This window comes from Dromaius novaehollandiae, chromosome 3 (assembly GCF_036370855.1).
Source record: "Dromaius novaehollandiae isolate bDroNov1 chromosome 3, bDroNov1.hap1, whole genome shotgun sequence".
NCBI classification, from domain to species: Eukaryota; Metazoa; Chordata; class Aves; order Casuariiformes; family Dromaiidae; genus Dromaius; species Dromaius novaehollandiae.
This window is the reverse complement of record NC_088100.1, coordinates 123,626,823-123,645,687: the sequence shown is the minus strand read 5'-3', so window position 1 is coordinate 123,645,687 and position 18,865 is coordinate 123,626,823. Positions and strand designations below refer to the sequence as shown.

The 18,865-nt window shown below is 35.5% G+C and overlaps 1 protein-coding gene across 6 annotated transcripts in view; it reads right to left on the bottom strand.

The window, feature by feature from the left end:
- USP34 (ubiquitin specific peptidase 34) overlaps positions 1–18,865 on the bottom strand; it is a 153,164-nt gene that overhangs the window by 37,087 nt on the left and 97,212 nt on the right. For all 6 annotated transcript variants that reach the window (XM_026094587.2, XM_064510027.1, XM_026094585.2 and 3 more), the window contains 10 exons: positions 18,356–18,460; positions 17,095–17,150; positions 16,874–16,994; positions 11,822–12,005; positions 5,049–5,212; positions 4,014–4,079; positions 1,434–1,580; positions 1,289–1,345; positions 1,116–1,193; positions 259–353 (listed from right to left, as the gene is read on the bottom strand). In XM_026094587.2, the coding sequence (XP_025950372.2) occupies positions 259–353; positions 1,116–1,193; positions 1,289–1,345; positions 1,434–1,580; positions 4,014–4,079; positions 5,049–5,212; positions 11,822–12,005; positions 16,874–16,994; positions 17,095–17,150; positions 18,356–18,460 (1,073 nt within the window). The remainder of the gene's footprint in view (positions 1–258; positions 354–1,115; positions 1,194–1,288; positions 1,346–1,433; positions 1,581–4,013; positions 4,080–5,048; positions 5,213–11,821; positions 12,006–16,873; positions 16,995–17,094; positions 17,151–18,355; positions 18,461–18,865) is intronic.

Sequence of the window (18,865 nt, the reverse complement as noted above, 5' to 3'; positions counted from 1 at the left end):
TCTACAAATTTCTTCTAATTTACATAAAACAGGTCTTGAACACTTGAATAGGTTATCTTTTTCTAAAATGTCCTGCATTCTTCCTTTTGGAAATTTATCTTTTTATATGATCATCTGCATAAGGATTGCATCCTCAAAGGCCTTTGTCTGAATGAAGGCATGATCCTGTTTCATCTCAAGGACTGCTCTAATTCAACAGTAAACTCAGTAATTTACTAATAAGAAACATTAGGAATGTTAATTTCTTCTTAATCATACCTTTTTTCAGCCCGCACTTTCTTTCCACAATGAGAACACGTATACATGTTGTCACCTTCCAAGGTGTCTTTAATGGTTACTTCATCAAGAGATTCCTATAAAAAAGGAGCTTGTCTTTATATTGGCTATTTATATCTTGTGCTTGCTCTGCTTTACTACTTTACAGGACCCTCTCTTGAACTTTTAATAAGTTTAATCAACAACACTTCCATGAATTACGAAATAAAGTTGGTCAAAGTCACCAAAAAGTTTGCAAGAAGAACATACACTTGTACTGCAAGATTGGTTTGATGTTATAATAGAAGGACTGGTTCCTAGAACCAAGGTACAAAATTAAGGAATCAATTCAGAAAAGCAGTACTCTATATTCCAAGCTATTCCAAACAATTAGTGCTCTAGACCCAAATCCATAGCATGTGGATTAATAATTGTTTGAAAAAAAATCAACCTGAAATAATCCTGATGTACATTCTAAATTAACTTAATAAGCAATAGTTCATGTGTGCATATAAAATCTTTTGATATTTACAAATCTCTCATTTAAAACGTGACCATGGCTTTTTCAAAACCAAGAAATGAGTACATAGTAAGTACTGACTGTAACACAATCTTTAGTGAAATACTGTAAATCAATGTCAAATGGCACTAGCTGATCGCATGTTGCATTGAAAAGATGAAACAACTTGACCAGATTACCTAGTAATATCAACCAGTAATAGCAACCTAGAAATATACCAAGATTAGAGTATGGATACAAAAAGCATCAACATATTCAATAACGGACAAGTCTCTTACACTCAACTGCATTTATTTACAACTGTGATCTATGTTACACATCACAGCCTTGCATTACTTACATAAATATTCTTCATATCTGCCACCTGGCATCTTACTGTATAGAACTCTTCAGCAGTCTGACTAACATGCTCACAGTCCTAAATCACAGCAATGAAAAAGAAAAGCAATGAAATAACTATATTGTAAGTTAAAAAAAAAATTGAAAAGATATGGATAGGAAAAAAACACTTACCAAAGAAACAACATTGTTTGTAATAACACCTCCAAACAAACTTTTCACTGTATTTTTCTGTGAATGAATTAATAAATTCTGTCAAGAAAAGCTGAGCAAATCCGTAACTTTTCAAGCTTCCTTTTGTTCCCCTTTAATAACTCACCAGTTCGGGAGACATTTCTTCTATTTTTGTTATTAGGTCAGTGAAGAATTCAGTCATATCCTTCTGCTCTCCAGTGTTGAGTGGCTGCTTATCCATGGTATAGGTTTTACAGAAAGGCCTTGGATTGTAAGCCTTACATTCACTTTCCTTTAGGCAAAAAAACAAGCAAAACAAATCAACACAAAATCCTTCTATTTTTAAGTTATGCAGATATACTGAACATACATTACAAAATTGTATTCAAAAATGCACCTATTTCATATACAATATATGCAATTATATACAGTATGTAATAATATGCCTATTAGGTGACAAAGTTTGGTGTTTGAATGTTTATGATAAAATGGAAAGCAGTTTTCACCGAACTGATCACAAGAGAATCATTATTAAAATAAAAGTATTTTGCCAAAGATGTGACACATTCACTTTTTGCATACCTGTTCTGTCATAAAATATAGTATGATGAACATTAGACTGTATTTATGCATTTCTAGACATTACTGACTTTGATCTCGAGAACTGCTTAATTCTCATTCAGACTTCTCTATGGGATAAAACTACATCACCTAGTTCTCCACTGCATGTGTTCAATCAGAGAAAACGATTTTCATATAAAGTAATTCTGAAGAATATATCACCCAATTTCAATACTGTACACACAGAGAATGCAGAATTTATTTACAGCAGAATTTGTCATCCTAAATGATGAAAGTGACCTGAAGGTGTTATGATAAAAGGTTTATGATAACAGTTTTTTATGATAAAACTGTTATGATATGCTATATACGTACTTCTTTCTTTTAAGGATGTGTGGCAAGACAGTGCTTCCTGTAAATATTATCTAGTTTGGGACAAAGTTTTTCTTCAAGTTTTTAATAACAGTAAATCTTTATATGATTTTATGTTCTTAAAGTATTTTACACCTATACAAATACCTAGATTTATTTTTTTCTGTGATTCACGGCAGGCACTAGATGCCTATATTCCTTTTCTCTTTTTGTCTTCAAAGCACTAATGAATTTCTTTTGCAAAAGCTATTGCAAAGAACAAAAATTACTCAGCTATCCTCAGTCTTCTTTTTAGTTTTCTATACCTTATTAAAAATACTTTCACTATTTCAGGCAGTGTTTCACTCTTAACAATAGTAAACACCTATGTACTGCTTCATATTTATTACTCAGGCTGTGAGAATTTCAAAATTATTAGTTGTTTTTAATGATTTATTTTAACAGATTACTCTTTCAAACACTGGAGCAAGGAAAATGCAATGAACAAAAATAACATATTTTATTTTACACAGAGGGAAACTAGGGCAAACAAGAGAGAAGGCAACTTCCCCAAACTGTTCCATGACTAAACTAAGAATCAAGTTCAACCCTCTACAACAACATGAATGACAACGATGTTGCACAGACATCCATGTCAGAGAAAAAATAATTTATTGGGATCTTGGCATAGGGTCATGCTCAGACAGGGATACAAAACTCCCTAACAGGACAATCAGTCACTGTTTGGCAGTGACAGGAGTCTGTGTAGCAGGGATCCTTGCAGTGGTGTCTTCATTTGGATCTGGACAGACTCCCTGAACCACTGTTCTGCTCAGTTTCTATAATCCAGCTGGCCATGGTTCTACATGACCACCCCAGCATATGCGTAATTCACCACTATTGAAACACCTTAACTACATACAAAGCATTGCTTATGTATCTTTAGCGCCATACAGAAGACTGTCCTGTATTATCATTTATGCAGGAACGGTTTCTACTGACAATTTACAAACCTCAATTTACGAACTGTACTAGCCACGGCACAGGGAATTCTCAAACTGCCCAAAATTCCCTCCTGGAGGGCTCCTGTAGCAATCATTCAAATACTTAATTGTGAAGGTATGAGAGAATCGCCTACTTCCACGTTGGTTCACTGTCTCAAGCCACTCCACTACCTATGGAGATGCCTGGCCAGGGAGCTCCTGGACCACCCAGGGAATTACGGCTCAAGCAGACAGTGCATGCCTACAGGCACAGCTCTGATGTCCAGCTACACCACAACTGTAACTGAAGAGCAGGCTTGATTTTCATACTTACGACTCGCTCATAACTTAACTCCCTTAGCTCTTGGCACAACAGCAAACACACTATGCTCACCTGAACATTAGTATGCTGGGGAAAAGGATTTCAACAGATGAAGCATTCTCAAACTGTGGAACCTGAGCTTGATATTCCCATTCATTCACTTCACAACCATTTTTTAAGAACATAGTAGACAGTCACTAATGTTTGAGAGCTTGGGCCTATTAATTATACCTGGTGTCCAATATTAAACTCTATTTTAGATTAAGATATACATTGCTTCTTCATGAAAACCTGTGCAGTATCATAAATTATGCCAATATTTCCTTAATGATTTGCTGAACAGCTTTAAAGCGGGTAAAAACTATTTCAGTTAAGACCCTCATTTAAAACTTAGGCACAACAGACAAACTGCCAAGAATTCACACATAGAATGGTAGCTCCATTTTTCTCTTTTTTTTTTTTTTAGGGAAAATATCGTAATTTATAAAATATCCTCTTTCACACCTACCATTAAGTATGTAAACATTTTCTGGAGTTCTAGTAGAGTGGTCTTGTGTTTCATATCTTCTGAATACTAAAAGAAATTCATAAAAGAAGACTTTATCTTTTTGCTTATTACTCTCCAAAAACAGTGTTTAAAAAGATGAAACAATCATCTTTTTAAATAATAAAAAAACAACTTTATTATGGACAATTAAGAAAAATGATTGTGCACATGAACACACAGTACACTATTTTACACTTATATATATATCACTACTGCTCATATTTTGGCACATTAACACTAAACCTATGTCAGCAAGCAACTATTTTCTAAAAATTTATTCCAGCTAAGAACTTTTGGTAAGTATTAGAAATGTATTCATGTACAGATCAGCAGCTTCCTTTTTTAATTTTATTTTTTCTTTTATTTATAAATGTTTAATTCTAGATGAAGTTAAGTGGCAACTAACAATGTAATGATAATAAAAAATGATGAGGACACTGTCCATTAGGGTGTTTCAAACATTATATATGCCCTGTTCATGTCAGGGACCAAAATGAAGCTTTCTCTGTTAAAATAAATAGCTAGAACTAATAACATCATATTTCTGAAAGTTACACAGTGTATAATAATTTATAGAATTTGCAATATTTCTGATAGCACAAGAGATATGCTTAGGGACTTTACAAACATTCAAGAATAACATTTTTTTCTAACAAGATGACAAACTTGGAGTTAGGAACAACACAATACACATAAAAACAAACTTGAAGCAATGTAGTTGATAGCAACATAAACCTGAATTTGAGAATATGCTTTATTAGAATTTCACCTTAAAAACATATTGCATTACAAGTATATTTACAAAAATATCTCTTCACTTTAGACATCAGCAAATGAATCCAATCAAACAAAAAGCAAACAAACAATCCTGAAGAAATATACTATAGGAAGAAGTAAATCTTAAAAGTAAGTCTATACTTTATCAGCCTTTACACTGATTCTAAATTTAAACTTCTATCAAAATCCACACAAGGAGTGTAAGTCCCAAAACCATACCTTTGCAGTAAAGATTGCTTGCCTGGCCTCTGGAATCATATACAGTTGCTGAATAGTGGATGCCAAGTAACAAGTTGCTCCGAGATTAGTTAGACCCACAAACCTACATTCAGCTCGAACATCATCATGTGGCCAATAATCCCACTTGTAAGGTGCATGGGAAGCTGGAAAAAATATGAATCGCCCCCCCCCCCCAAAAAATTAATTCAAAGTATAATTTACCAAGATGAGATAAATAAATTTAAAAACTTTATGCTTACATTAATAGAACACATCCTGTTTCTCATTCTAAATGTACAGACATGAGCAAGACTAGACCCACCTAGAAAGAGAGGTGGTGCACAGAGACACAGTTCCATACATCTTATCCTCACCTCTACTCACTGAGTAACAGAGAGCACAGCAGAACACACTACTCTGGGCTGCAAGTGATTTGCCACTTTTACAGGAAGGCAGTTCTCATGCGTTACCCATGGCAAGCATCATCTCTTACAGTTGTTCTGTAGTATTTTGTAGTGTTCTGCAGTGGGGCATTATTACACATAACGATCTTCTAGCCTCTACCTTTGAACTAAAATATGGTAAAATCATATAATGTTTTCACCATATATCAAAGGCATTCATAAATTACAAACATTGGTTGCTATGCATTTTCATACATAAGAAAGTCTTTTATAATATTTGATTCTAAGATGTATTTTTGGAAATTAACCAGTATTTGTACCTCTTGTTCTACAGCAACTACATGGCGACACTGCCATCTATAGCACAGTGTAGAATTGTGAATAGTGACAACAAATAGGTGATGTGAAAAATAAGGGGTATGTTTTAAAAAGGTAGGCTTTCTGTTGAATTTGAGTTTCCTAAGTCAAGTGCTTAGCCTTGCTCATTCTAAACTTCTACCATTCATTGTTGCCTTTTTGCTGGAAAGAGCACTGAGAAAGAGGTTCAACCTCTGGAATGATGGCCCCCCTAGTCCTCTGATCCTTAGCTCTTATTTCCTCCATTCTTATTGCCTTCCCACATCCTTTATCACCTCCTCTCTTTGCTTTCTCTGTATTTTCCCATCAGGTGCATTGAATTATGAACAAGTGCTAATGTTAGAAAATTAAGTGCAAAAGCTTTAATTAAAACGGAAGCAAATCAGCTACTTATCCAACCACAGTGTATGCTCTCTCTCTCACACACACAACAGTTACACAGCCTCAACTGATCACACATACAGCACTTAACAAGCTCCCAAACACACACCAGTCACTCCCCCAGCACACAAATTAGTCATTCCCAAATTCATACCACACATTCACATGAGCCCCATGTCATACTGAGAGAAAGCCAAATGGAGTCTCTGTGCCTAGAGACTCAAGTTAGAGTCTTCTCTTCTTGAAACAAAACACATGGATTTGATGTTAGAGATTGGTAATACATGAAGGGAGACCCTTCTTTTAAAAGAGAAGCTGGTTTCAGAATGACATCTACTCTAATGAATGCCATATTAGCAAAAGATCTTATTTATCAGTATGAAAGATGGATAGATGCTTATCAGAAATAAGACATAAGAGTGCAATGGAATAAAGTGCTTGGCTGTAAGGCTATACACAAACACGAATGGACTTGGGAAGAGTTTTTATAGGAAGAGAAGGAATGTTTTTCACTGTACTTCAAAGCCATACATACCAAAGAAATCTGAAATCTATAAGAAGAGCAGAGGGAAGCAAGAAGTGAATTGCCTAAAGAATCAGACTAAAAACATTTTCTTTTCCTGTAATTTTTTCCTCTATATTTCATACCAGAGGTACCAACCTATGTCTATAGCAGGAAACTAGACAAGTCAGGCAAGTCTGACAGACTCTTCTTAATAAACTTTGTTCTAATATGGCTGCCAAGAAATGAGTAGAATGGGAAAGGTCTCCTCATCTGCTAGTGAAGAAGATGGTAGCCAGGCTAGAAAAACCACTTTTAAATGATTAGTGATTCTAATGTAAGTGTAAGTGATTGTAACTGATTAGTGCTTCTAGGCACTGACACACTTCTTTTCCTAGCATCCCATGTAAGAGAATGGAATGGAAAATTCATTATTTGAGCTGCACAGACAACTAGATGACACAAGCACAATTCTTTCTAAATTACAGAGGAACTACTCCAGTGTCCAAAGATGCTGACTCCAGCCTACCTTCCTTGGCATGTAAGAAGCTTGACTTAAAAACTGTCAATGCATCTAGCTTTGGTTGTCAATGCATCTAGCTTTGGTATCCATCCCCAGGGGCCCTCTGCTGTGATTCTCCTGAAAGGTAGAATGTCCTACAAACAATTCAGCACCTCTACTAGAGTGTATGTTCAGCTATCAGACAAAAGCAAAAAAGTAGTCTAGTCATTTTACAATCCACAAAAGCTAGGGAGGTTCAAGATTTCAATTATAAATTCTTAATTATTTTGACAAATACTAAAGGCTCATCAAGGTTTCCTCTCCATCCATACCACCAGCTATAAATTCAGGCGTAAAAATCTGGCATCCACTGAACAGATCCTCAAATCTTCAAATACCAGACTCATAGGATACCCTGCTGCACAACAATTACTTGTTCTAATCTTCATTTTGGCATTAGCATCAAAACAACTATTAGCCCTGCAGCTTCAAGCAGAGAACAAGTGTTTTAATTCTACTATTCCGAGAAATTTCAGTAGCATGACCTAATGCTACCTGGTTGCATTGGCCTGGCTGGCCAATTGAAACAATTGGCAGATGCATGGCAGATGGACATACAGTTCCTTTCCTGAACTGAAATCCTTAAATTGCAATATCCTAATTCACCCTTTGTGATGTAGTGAGTCAACATCTATTATTCACTCTATTTATAGCTTATCCAGTTGTAATTACAGAGGAATCAGATGCCTTCTTTTTATGAGAACAGTTGGAGCATCTTCCTCCACCTTAACTAACAAAAGTTTTTCTTTGATGAGACAGCAAGCCACGCTTCTGAACAACAGCACTCTTATTTCAGGACCAGCTGAGGTCTTTTCCCTAAGAAGCTCAGCTGCCACAAATGGAAGGCTCAAAATTCATCAAAAGGTCCCAAAGTTCAGCATCTGGTTCAGGAACAGAGTTCCATTTCAAAGATATCAGGCTATTTCTCATGTCCTTCAAGGTTCACCTCTTAGCCATGTTTAACCACATAAAACAAGAGCTGATCCAGTGTACCTGAATTACAGAGCATGATCAAATCGCACTCTTAAAAATGACCCAGCATCCTACTATATTGGCCAAAGACTGTGATTTTTTTAGAAGTTTTACAGGAGTCTGGTTATCTGAATCACCAAGACAACTGGCTGAGTGAAAAATGTCTATATTCTAGAATACCTACAGGCAAAGTTTTATCTGCACCCTTATTCATTCCCACCCCAAAGCTGAGCATTTTAAAAGTGAAAGGATGTTCAGATCAGATCAATCGTTATTATCTTTCTTCATTCCTTGAAGTTGACAAATTCCTCTACGTAATAATTTTTCCTTTTAGTGTAGATGTATTTTGGCTAAGAAGTCTATCACCTCATAGATTTTTTTAATATGCAAGAAAAAAATTTGACAAAGGGCTTTTACGAATTCTATGAGAAATTTCTCAGAAGGATCCTACTTTCTGATCCCTGGGATTTTTAAGCAACTATTTTCATTTTGATAAAAACCTTTCTTTCTCCTCATGGATTTTAACTAGAAAGGCAAATTTGGCCTCATTTAGGTCTATCTTCATTACTCCTCTGTCATCACAGACAACAGCCTTTTCTAAGGATAGGAGACATGGAACTTCCAGCCAAAGTTGCAATATTCTCATTCTCTTTTAAGTACAATAAAACTAATTTGTCCCCCTCAAGAGACCTTGCATTTCTCTGTATTTCACCTTCCAATCACGTCTCTGCTCCAAACATAACATCGGCCACTATCTTGAAGAACTTGCTAGAAACCAAGCCACCTAAGTTTCTTCCCCCATCCTCCCTCGAACTTAACATTTTTATTAGTCTTGGTCTTAAAAAAAAAAAAAAAATTACATGAGATTTTATGAACAACAGAGGGTATTTAAATCCCCCCTCTAGTAAGAACAGAGTTTGCATTCAATGTAGGCTCTCCCTATTGAGAAATGAATGGAAAAAGGTTGGGGACATAAATCAGAATATCACCTGATACTTAGCAGTTAATTTCCTCAGGTATCACTTGTTTAAAATGCCTGAAAACATTGCTACGTCTCTGGTTAAAAATGCTGTGTATTTTCACTTTAACCTTTAGGACTGGTGCTTTAGGAGGAAAGTCCAGTAATTTTAATGAGTGCTAGACAATTTCCTCCCAGTTTTATACTGTAAAATTTCCCCATCCCCTTACTTCTATTCAATTTATTTATTCCAACTGTTTTTTTTTTCCTGGATATGGTCTCTTACCAACTAGGCCAATTCTCCCATACTGAAGATAGTGACATCTCTGATAGACCATTTCATCTCATCTTGTATCTGTGTACAATACAGCAATGTAAGTATGCACCTTATCCACAAAGATATTTAAGCCAGTAACTGTAGTGGGTAACATGATCTTCCTCACTCAGAGAACCCGATCGGAGTACTAAACAGAAAAGATCAAATCTTCTATAGAAACAGAAGTCACAGAGTTTAAAAAAATATATTTAGAGTAGTACAATTTGGGAATGACACACAGATCAGTAAATCCCACCTGGTTCAGTATAGCAAAATGCAAAGTAGAAAAAAGCACTGCACATCATTCTCTCCTTCCATTCACCAGTGAAGGGAGCTATGGTAGTGGAAACTTTTAAGAAAAATGCTGCTGCAGTTAAGACTTTACTGCATCTACTTTACATTATTCACACTTGTTTAAGTATAAAAAACAGTATACAGTTAAACATTTTAATGACTGCCAGGATAGAGTCTTTATAACATCTCTTTTTTTAATTAGAACCCTTAAATCTTTTTTTTTTTTCCTTGAAGAGAATACACTAGAGAACCTTCAAGAAGGTATTTTCATTATGAAAACCATACCTTATTTTGCTGCATTCAATTAAAGCAATCCCTTAAGAACTGACAAACACATCCTGGCTTCAATCAATAGGGCATGAGGAAAAATGTAGAACAGCAGATATGACAATTGGTCAGATTAGAGGGCAGGAATTATACAAGTGGCAGGATTGAAAATTTCTCCAATGAACCACAAAACCAGAATATTACAACCAAAGACAGGATGGAAATTTATAATGTTTTCCTTAATGTTTCTCCTAAGAAGAAGGGAGAGACAGGACTAAGATTTTTAAAGAGCAATCACATTACAGAGATAAGTGAAGCAAAAAAATCCGATTTTAAGAGTCTTTGGATCACATCAATGGAATGATAAGACTTTAAACAAGTGCGGCACCACAGTAGCCACCACAGTAGCACCTCAGAAAGAGATGACTGCCCCCTGCCAGTTGTAATAAACTGGAACTGAGATATAATGAATATGGAGTAGGACCATGGACCAGATGGCTCTGAAGAAATCAAGTAGGAAGGAACAAACAATCTAGAGAAGAATATTTGGAAGAAAGCAAGAACTGCAGAAAATGTCACAAAAAACTTCAGCAACCATGAATAATTGGGATTTGGAGTGAGAAAAATACTAGCTGTAGAAAATGGATGACTGCACCTGGAGAGATACAAACTAGCTCAGTAGTTGAAGATGTACTCACAGCAAACAGAAACATCAGATATTTTCAAAAAACATATTCTACGCACTTTCCCTAAACATAGGACATTTTGGAGGCCTTTTAGAAGGTTTTCAGAAAAGGAGTACAGAACACAAAGTAAAACTTTAGATCAGACTTCTAATTTCCTTCCTGAATTGTAAGGTACTAAATCAGTTCCATAGAGTATAATAAACTACAGATCCTCAGGTTACAGAAATTCAAACTGGGCACATGAAAGAAAACCTATCAAGCTGAAAAATGTACAATTAGAATTTAAAAATCAAAGATAAAATACTAACTAACTTAAAATTTTGGTAATTTACAAATGATATATAGGAATTGAGTTTCTAAAACACAGGAAGCATAGAAGCCAAGAGGCATGAAAAAATGTTACTAGCACTGTATGTAGACACCTAAGTACACACTCAAAGTCAACTACAAAGATATTAGAGTTACCAAAAACATGACAGTACTGTTAATAGCCAATAAATCTGGAATACACCTCAGTTGGTGTGGCTTGATAGTATAGAACATACCAAGCTTGTTCATGTTAGAAAGGGAAAAGAGAAATTAAAATCTAGCACAAAACAATGAAGCACGTGTAAATAAACCCACTCTAACAATACTGTCTATGCATTGGTGTCATTTAACAGGACTACCTGCTTTAAATAACTAATATTTAAGAACAGATGATCTGAAAATTATACAGATGGTTAAATCCATCCATTCGCTAGGTAAGCGAAAGTTACAGTAGTGTTAGAGAGCAGATGTAGGTAAGTGATGCTGGATAAGCAGTAGAGTTACAAAGGGGAATTTTAAGAACAGTATTAGTACCAACATCTTACTTCATTATTATTTTTGGAAAGTGTGACTATCCAGTTTAAGTGCAAAAGTATTTTACATGCTTTTTGCTTTTCTCTGTTTCTATCTATACATTCTTAACAGACCCTTATTTTTAACAGGTCATTAAATGAAGACACTTATGATGTATATGTGAACAAAAAATGAAAAAGTACTAATTTTCCACACAATTCTTGAAAGCTATACATGAATAAAGGTTCTTACATTGCATATGTTGTGCCATAACCCAGTTGTGGAGCAGCCTGTAGTTTTCCACTGACCCCTTTACCATTTCTACCAATAAGTCATAAGCAGCAGCCCTTGAAGAATGTGACTTGCATTTTGGCTGTTGTCTATCTTTTAGACTTGGCAGCAAGAACAGAAGATTGAAGATGTCTCTTAGAAACTCCTGTAAAACAATTCAAAAAGCAAGTTTACCAGTTTGAACAAATTCTTAAAAGACAACAGTCATCTGTTATCCATCTTCTAGAAACTTCTACAGACTTTCTGGTCCTCTATCATTTATAAACTTTCTATGACATATACAAGTTTTGAACTGTGAATTTCAACAGTCTTCTCTATATTACAGAAAGTGCACTGTAAACATATTACAGCCTAAACAGAAATAATTCTGCTGAAAAAGAATGTCAAATTATCCTCGCCTTATGCTAACTCCAGCATGTGTCGAAAGATCATAGAAAAAAGAAAAAAATTAAATTCAGTCTGCCAGACATCTGAAACTTGAAAATGCATGGATACAACTTAAGTACAAAGACTTTTTTTGATTAATGAAAATACAGAACATGAAAAATCTACAATGGCATAATTTGTAGAAAGTCGTTAATGTAGAAACGTATCATGCATATTTTATCATAAAAAACACTAAGAAATCCACCAACCTCACAGATCAATATATGCTTTCATTCTTCCTTTGTATATAAAAGTACATGTATAATAAAGACGTCCTTTTGTTATATGTGATAAAAGTAAATTGTGCAAACAATGAAAAACAGAATTTTGATGTGTAAAGACAGTATAAAATCCTGGTGCTACTGAAATCAGTAAGAGAAGTTAGTGGCCTTTAATAGCAGGCCTGGATTTCATGAATGATAATTTATTTTGACAAACTATTCATACGGATTTTTTAAATAACTTTAAGACTAGTTTCACTCAGTGAAAGACAGCACATGACTTTAATGATGCTTCTAGTTTTATGAATCAATAATTATTCACAAAACACAAACCTATATTATGTACCATGTGTACTGTAAGTCTATTTTACATTGTTCACAGAATAAGGTTGATTGTAAAGGTTAAAATGTTATCACTTCAGTTTACCTGTTTGGAATATTGATCAGACTATAAGAGGCAAAAAGCAGAGCTGTGCCAAGCCAGGTTGACTTGAATGACAAATACATATCATTAATTATATTTACCTTCCCAGTTTAATACACTAAAAAACTGAGATGACATATGCCCAAACTTCAATACCTCTTCTTAGTCAGTTTAATTCAATAACATTAGAACAAAAGTAAAACACTAAAAAGTCAATAATAGCCCTAGGATTTATAGATCTGTAAGAAAATGTGGTCATACCCTTCCAGAACTATACCACCTTTAAAGAAATGTAGAATGGTGAAAGGCTTTCCTCCATCTTCCTCCAGCTACAGAGTAAACATTACTAATTAGCCATATAAGTGGCATTACAAGTGACCATGAAAGAAGAAAATGTTACAGAATTTAGAAAGCAGTATTTCAGCAAATTCCCTCAGAAGTAGCAATCACAGGCATACTTTATGCCCAGGGTAGATGACATGATCCAAAGCCTACATTTAGCTGCTTCAGTAAAATGGCTGCAGTCTTAACAAACTATATTTAAACATTACATCATACTAAAAGTTTATCATTTTAGTTCTCTAAATAATCAGACAAGAAACCCTCTACCTCTACAAAATTTCTGAATATTTTTTCCCCAAAGCTTTCTTCCTCAATTTTTTCTAGGGACAGAAGTCTCACTCATTTGAAAGTAGTGCATGGGATACCAATACAGCTATTATACTTAATTCTACAATTTCTAGACTGTAACTAAAAAAAAATCCTGTTCCTGAATTTCCTTACTCAGGTATATTCAGTTAAGCAGCCTTTTGAGGTTAAAGGCCAGATTCCTGCTCTAAAATCTTACTGAATTCTAAATATTTCCAAAGATGGCATTCTCCACCATACATGGGAAAATCACCATAAAAAGCCTTGTTCCAATGTGTACGGAAATCTGTGCAGCACTAATATAAAATATTATAATCAAGGTCATATGCTTATGTCTGAATACTATGGAGAAGTCTCCTCCTGGCCAATACAGTTAACCAAAGTTCTTGCAGACGCTTTTCACGCTTTGGAGATGTACTTTACTCTCATTACGTGTGAAATTCAAAAGAACTGGAATGCCTAGTTTCTTGAGAGTAAATCTTTCTTTCCTTGCACCAGCAGGAAAATTTTCCAACTTTTAAATAAGCTGAGAGACTGGAGAGGCCTGAAGGAGGTAGAAAGATAAATACACTGTCCTATCAGTCAATAGCTATGCTGTCAGAAGCTTAAGTAAAGCAGTAAAAAGAGTTTACAAGGTAAAAAATCCTCTCCCCCATGTATTTAAGACCTTAAAAGAGGACTAGATTTTTTTCACCCTATGAACTGCAATAAACAGGTGGACTGTGGAGATTTTTTTTTTTTTAACCATGAAAGAATTCTGAAAAAAAATGACATCTGCTGAGCCTACCTATTGAAGAGGACAGGTTTGCCCTGACCAGTTATGTTCATACATGCAGATATCTAATGCACGCAGCAGCTGTCAAGCATCAGCTCCCTTCCCATGATATAACAAAGGTTTGCAGAACACCACAGATGGGGAAAAAATACAGGCCTATTGAGTTGTATATATTAAATGCCAAACTCTCAGCCCATTCCCAATTCGCACTCCTTTCAGCTAAACCTGTATCATACACGCTTCTGGGGCAGCAGTCAAGTTCCTTTCCATTCTTAACCATATTTGCCAGGTGTAGCTGGTTACAGCTCACCAGCAGATCAGCTGCATCTCGTATGTGGGACTATGGACTGTACTTTCAGCTGTGGCCTCATTTCCCAGCCTTTTCCAAACGGGTGTCCCAACACACCTCAAAGTGCAGTATTACAAACCAGAAAAAAAGCAGCTTCAGAGATCTGTTTCTTTTTCCAATTTACACTCCTAATCTTGTATTTGCACCATCTGATTGTATTCAGACATGCTGGAGCAGTGAAGAAAAAAAACTCAGAAGGTGATTTTGTTCAGAGGATAAATACAAAAACCCGACCTTGCAAAAATAAACCTTTCTATCATGCAAGTGGCCTTAAGATATACCTTCCTAGTGAAGGTGTGTTAGCTAGTACATGTTCAAAACATATTTTTGTCCACCTAGAGTAGAATAAGCTAGGCAGTGATTATCTGCAAAGGACAACAAAGAAGGTGGAACAAGTGCTCATTGCTGTCATAAAATGTGACCTTAAAAATTTGACAATATTTGCCAAACCATCACTTTGCTTAGTAAGAGCAGGAATCTGTAATGAAGAAAGGGCACATGCCGGGCATCAGAGTTCTCTGGGCAAGTCTAAACTACCTGCAGTACTTCGCAAGTATAATGTATTTTCCAAGACATTTTTTCACCAACCTTTGCTCAGATGGAGGCATGTGCCTTCACAATCCTGTTCTGTTACACTCAACATAATGTAAAACTCCTCACTAGTGGTATGTTAGTCCAGTGCAATAACTAACAGACAATGCACTTTATAACGTGCAGTCCAAATATCTTTTTTTAATGGTACCTCTAATTAAAAAATTAATACCAGATCAAGACTTAGTCTCAGATAATCTCTTACGTCCCTGCGTCTCAGCAAAGCCACATTCTTTTCGAGAAGTCTGTTGTTGCTACTGCTCTGTTCACATTCATTCATTCTTCAAATTGTATTTACGGTTTCCTTGATGATATATTACATACATGCAACATATTCTGAGATTCTGCACAGTATCACTCTTCTCTATTTCAGCTTCCAATTTTCTTCTCTTTTCATACTCTTCACATGTCCAGACTACATAAACCTGACCTTTGTGCTGCTCTTCTATTCTACTTTGTACATCATCTTACACAATGCACTTTGTAGCTTGAATTCTTGCTCTTATTTAATCTCCATATTTAAAATACACTTATTCTGAGAGAATTACATAGCAGTAGTCTTTCAAAATACTGCCAACAATGTTACTTAATGTTAGGTAGTGCACAAATAGGGTAGAAACTATTAAAGCTTTTGAAGAGTAAAATTATCTTCAGAGCCATTTTATGATAAGGGACAGAGTAAACAGACAGGACACATGCAACATAACTGCATATATGAGTCTATTTTCCTGGCGAAACCTCACTAAAGGACCGATCACAAGCTCAGTATAGTCTACAGAAAGAAACGTCAGTTTAAGTCAGCTCTCGGACCAGGCCTTTTGTGCAAGTAGCAATTTATCCAAGGCCATATGCAAAATCAATTCCTTTAGAGAGACAACAATTTTCAAGAAGGCACTAAGAAACAGAGCACACCAGGTTGTGAAGAAGGCTTTGTACAGTAGCATACAAGAAGGAGAAATTTCAGTCACAGTCCACCAAGTTGCCATGCAGCATGACCATGACGAATACCTACAGGGCCAAGGAAAGACCAGAAATACAAGCCCAATTTCCCCTCAACCATTACTACAATATGGCCTGACAACACACAGCAGAAACTTCTTGGGAGCTTCGCTTGCCTACCTACTCTCCCATCTAACCACAGGAAGGACAGATGGATTGTAGTAATATTCTTCTAACGGATGTTTGCTGCTGCACATGTGTAGAGCTTAAAAGCAACTTTCAGATCACAAGTGTCCCAGGATATGGTCAAAAAGCAGCAGTTGTTAATGATTTCTAGTAAACTAGTTAATGTTGATCAACTCAGAAAACAGTTACAGATCATAAATGAAAATACATCAAATTTCTAGGGTGTAAGAACTGCATCCTAAAGTTAACTATACTTAGAAAGGGCAGGGGCTGTATATGCTGTTTTTTAATAAAGGAATGAGACGTTTGTTTCTATCAATCATCCTAAGGCTAGATATATGACATATTCTCATATATTGAACCCTGCAGTCAAAATAGAGGAAAAAAGGTGAAAGGAAGAAAGCACAGCAGAAGACACGGCACTGCCTTGGTCTCATCAGGGTCCTTTTCTTACCTGCCCTTCTCGAGAAAATTTAAAGGGTGGTTTGTGTTTAATAACACTTGTTGCAAGACGAAGTAATCCTGTAAGTCCATCGTCTTCTATATTACCATCTTGATGGTCAAGGATTTCTCTGCTAGATATATAAATATAAAAGAAATGTTAAAACTGTGTTTATCCCTGTAGCAATAAATAAAATGCAACTCACAAGTAGAATTACCTTTACCAAATCTTACCTCCGAATGCAGTCAGCAAGATGTCTTGCGAGTGCATCTAAATCAAGCAGTGTGGTCTGATTAAAAATGAAGAAAATGGAATATACATGAAAAATATTTATTTCATGAATTACAACTAATAAGCCCAGTTTGAAATTATGGTTATGTTTTTTGCTGTTTTTTGCTGTTTTGGCTTTGTTTTTGTTTTTTGCTGTTTTTTGCTACTGCACACAGAAAAACAGGGACAACTAAAACTAATTTTTCAAACATGCTCTTCCAATAATATTTTAATGCATTTTCATAAATGTGGTAAAATTGTTTGCTTTTTTATATCTATACTGCGCAGTTCAAACGAAGTAACATTTTTTCTTTCATTTCCAGATCCCACAAAAATACTATCTCTACTATACCGAAAGAAAATGGAGTGATACTATTTTAAAATGAAATGGTTAAATGTTAGTTCTTAAAAGTAAAACATGTAATTTGTCCTAAGAGGGCTGAAAAGTCCCGCTAGCATTCCTTGCTTGGGCAACATGCAGGCAAGCAGAACTGTAGCCTAGCTATGAGATTCAATTAAGAAAACGGACTTAGAAGGAAACTGAATGGCAAAAAGGAGAAGGAGGAGCCAATTTTTCTGCCTCTATTGGGAACATCCAGAGTTAGGACAGGATTAGATTTTCTCCACTCTGGAGAAACTAGGATTAAGGCTGTATCTTCTTTCCCTTCCCACACTTCTGTCACAACACTGAGAATAAACTAAAGACATTTTCATAGAGCGTCCAGCAGAAGCAGTTACAGAAGATGCCCAAAAAGGCAACTTTAACCATTTAGAGATGTTCCAAAGATTGTGAATAATTTTTCTGGCTTGTGCTGACTGGCTGTTAACTGAAATTCTCTCTCTTCTCTTTCAGATTTGCTTGAATACTTGCTTACCTCCTCCTTAGATCACATTGAAATTATTTCTCCTATCAAAAGTGAATCTCCCCTAAATAATTCGTTTATTCACAGTATCTGTTACCTTCATGTAGTCCACCCTGCTTGTGTGTTATACCCATCCCCATCTTCTTTACTCTATAGTCTCTGTGGCAAAATTTTCCTTTGGCCAATACCTGCTAAATACACACTAGAGAGTAGAGATAGCTGGGAGAAGGGAGAGATCCAAGAGCAGCTCATATCAGTTCACTATATCTTAAGTAAAAATGTTTTGTATTGAAGTAAAAGCAGTCTGAACAATAAAAATAAGAAAAGGCACATATTTAGATGAATGCAAAGCAAAACCTACCTGACTTGCATCTTTCACATGTATGTTATCGATCAGTTTGCACAGCAGCCAAAAATATTCTTTACAACCTGGTCGTAACACTGGTTCTTCTTCATAATCCTCTATCTGTGGAAAGAAATTGCTTTTATTCTGAAGTACACCAGGGAAAATAATTATGTATTAAAAGAAAGCAGTAAACCCATTTTACAAAAATATTATTTTCTACAGAATCCTACTTAAGATAAGCCAAGTACAAGAACAATGTATTCTACAATGCTAACAGTGCATGTTATCTACCATTTTTCTTCTGAAATAGTTATTAATTTTGCTGAAAGATTCTCAAGCTGATCTACCATAACATTAAAAAAAATCTAGAATACTATTGGCTCTGTCCTCCACACCGCAAATGGCAACATTTTTAGTATTAAACAGAAACATGAGAAACTCTGAGTGAACAGGAACTTGACATTAGGTAGAACAATTCTAATTTTAAACATTTTTGAAAGCTAGTCAAAGAGTGTAAATCATCTG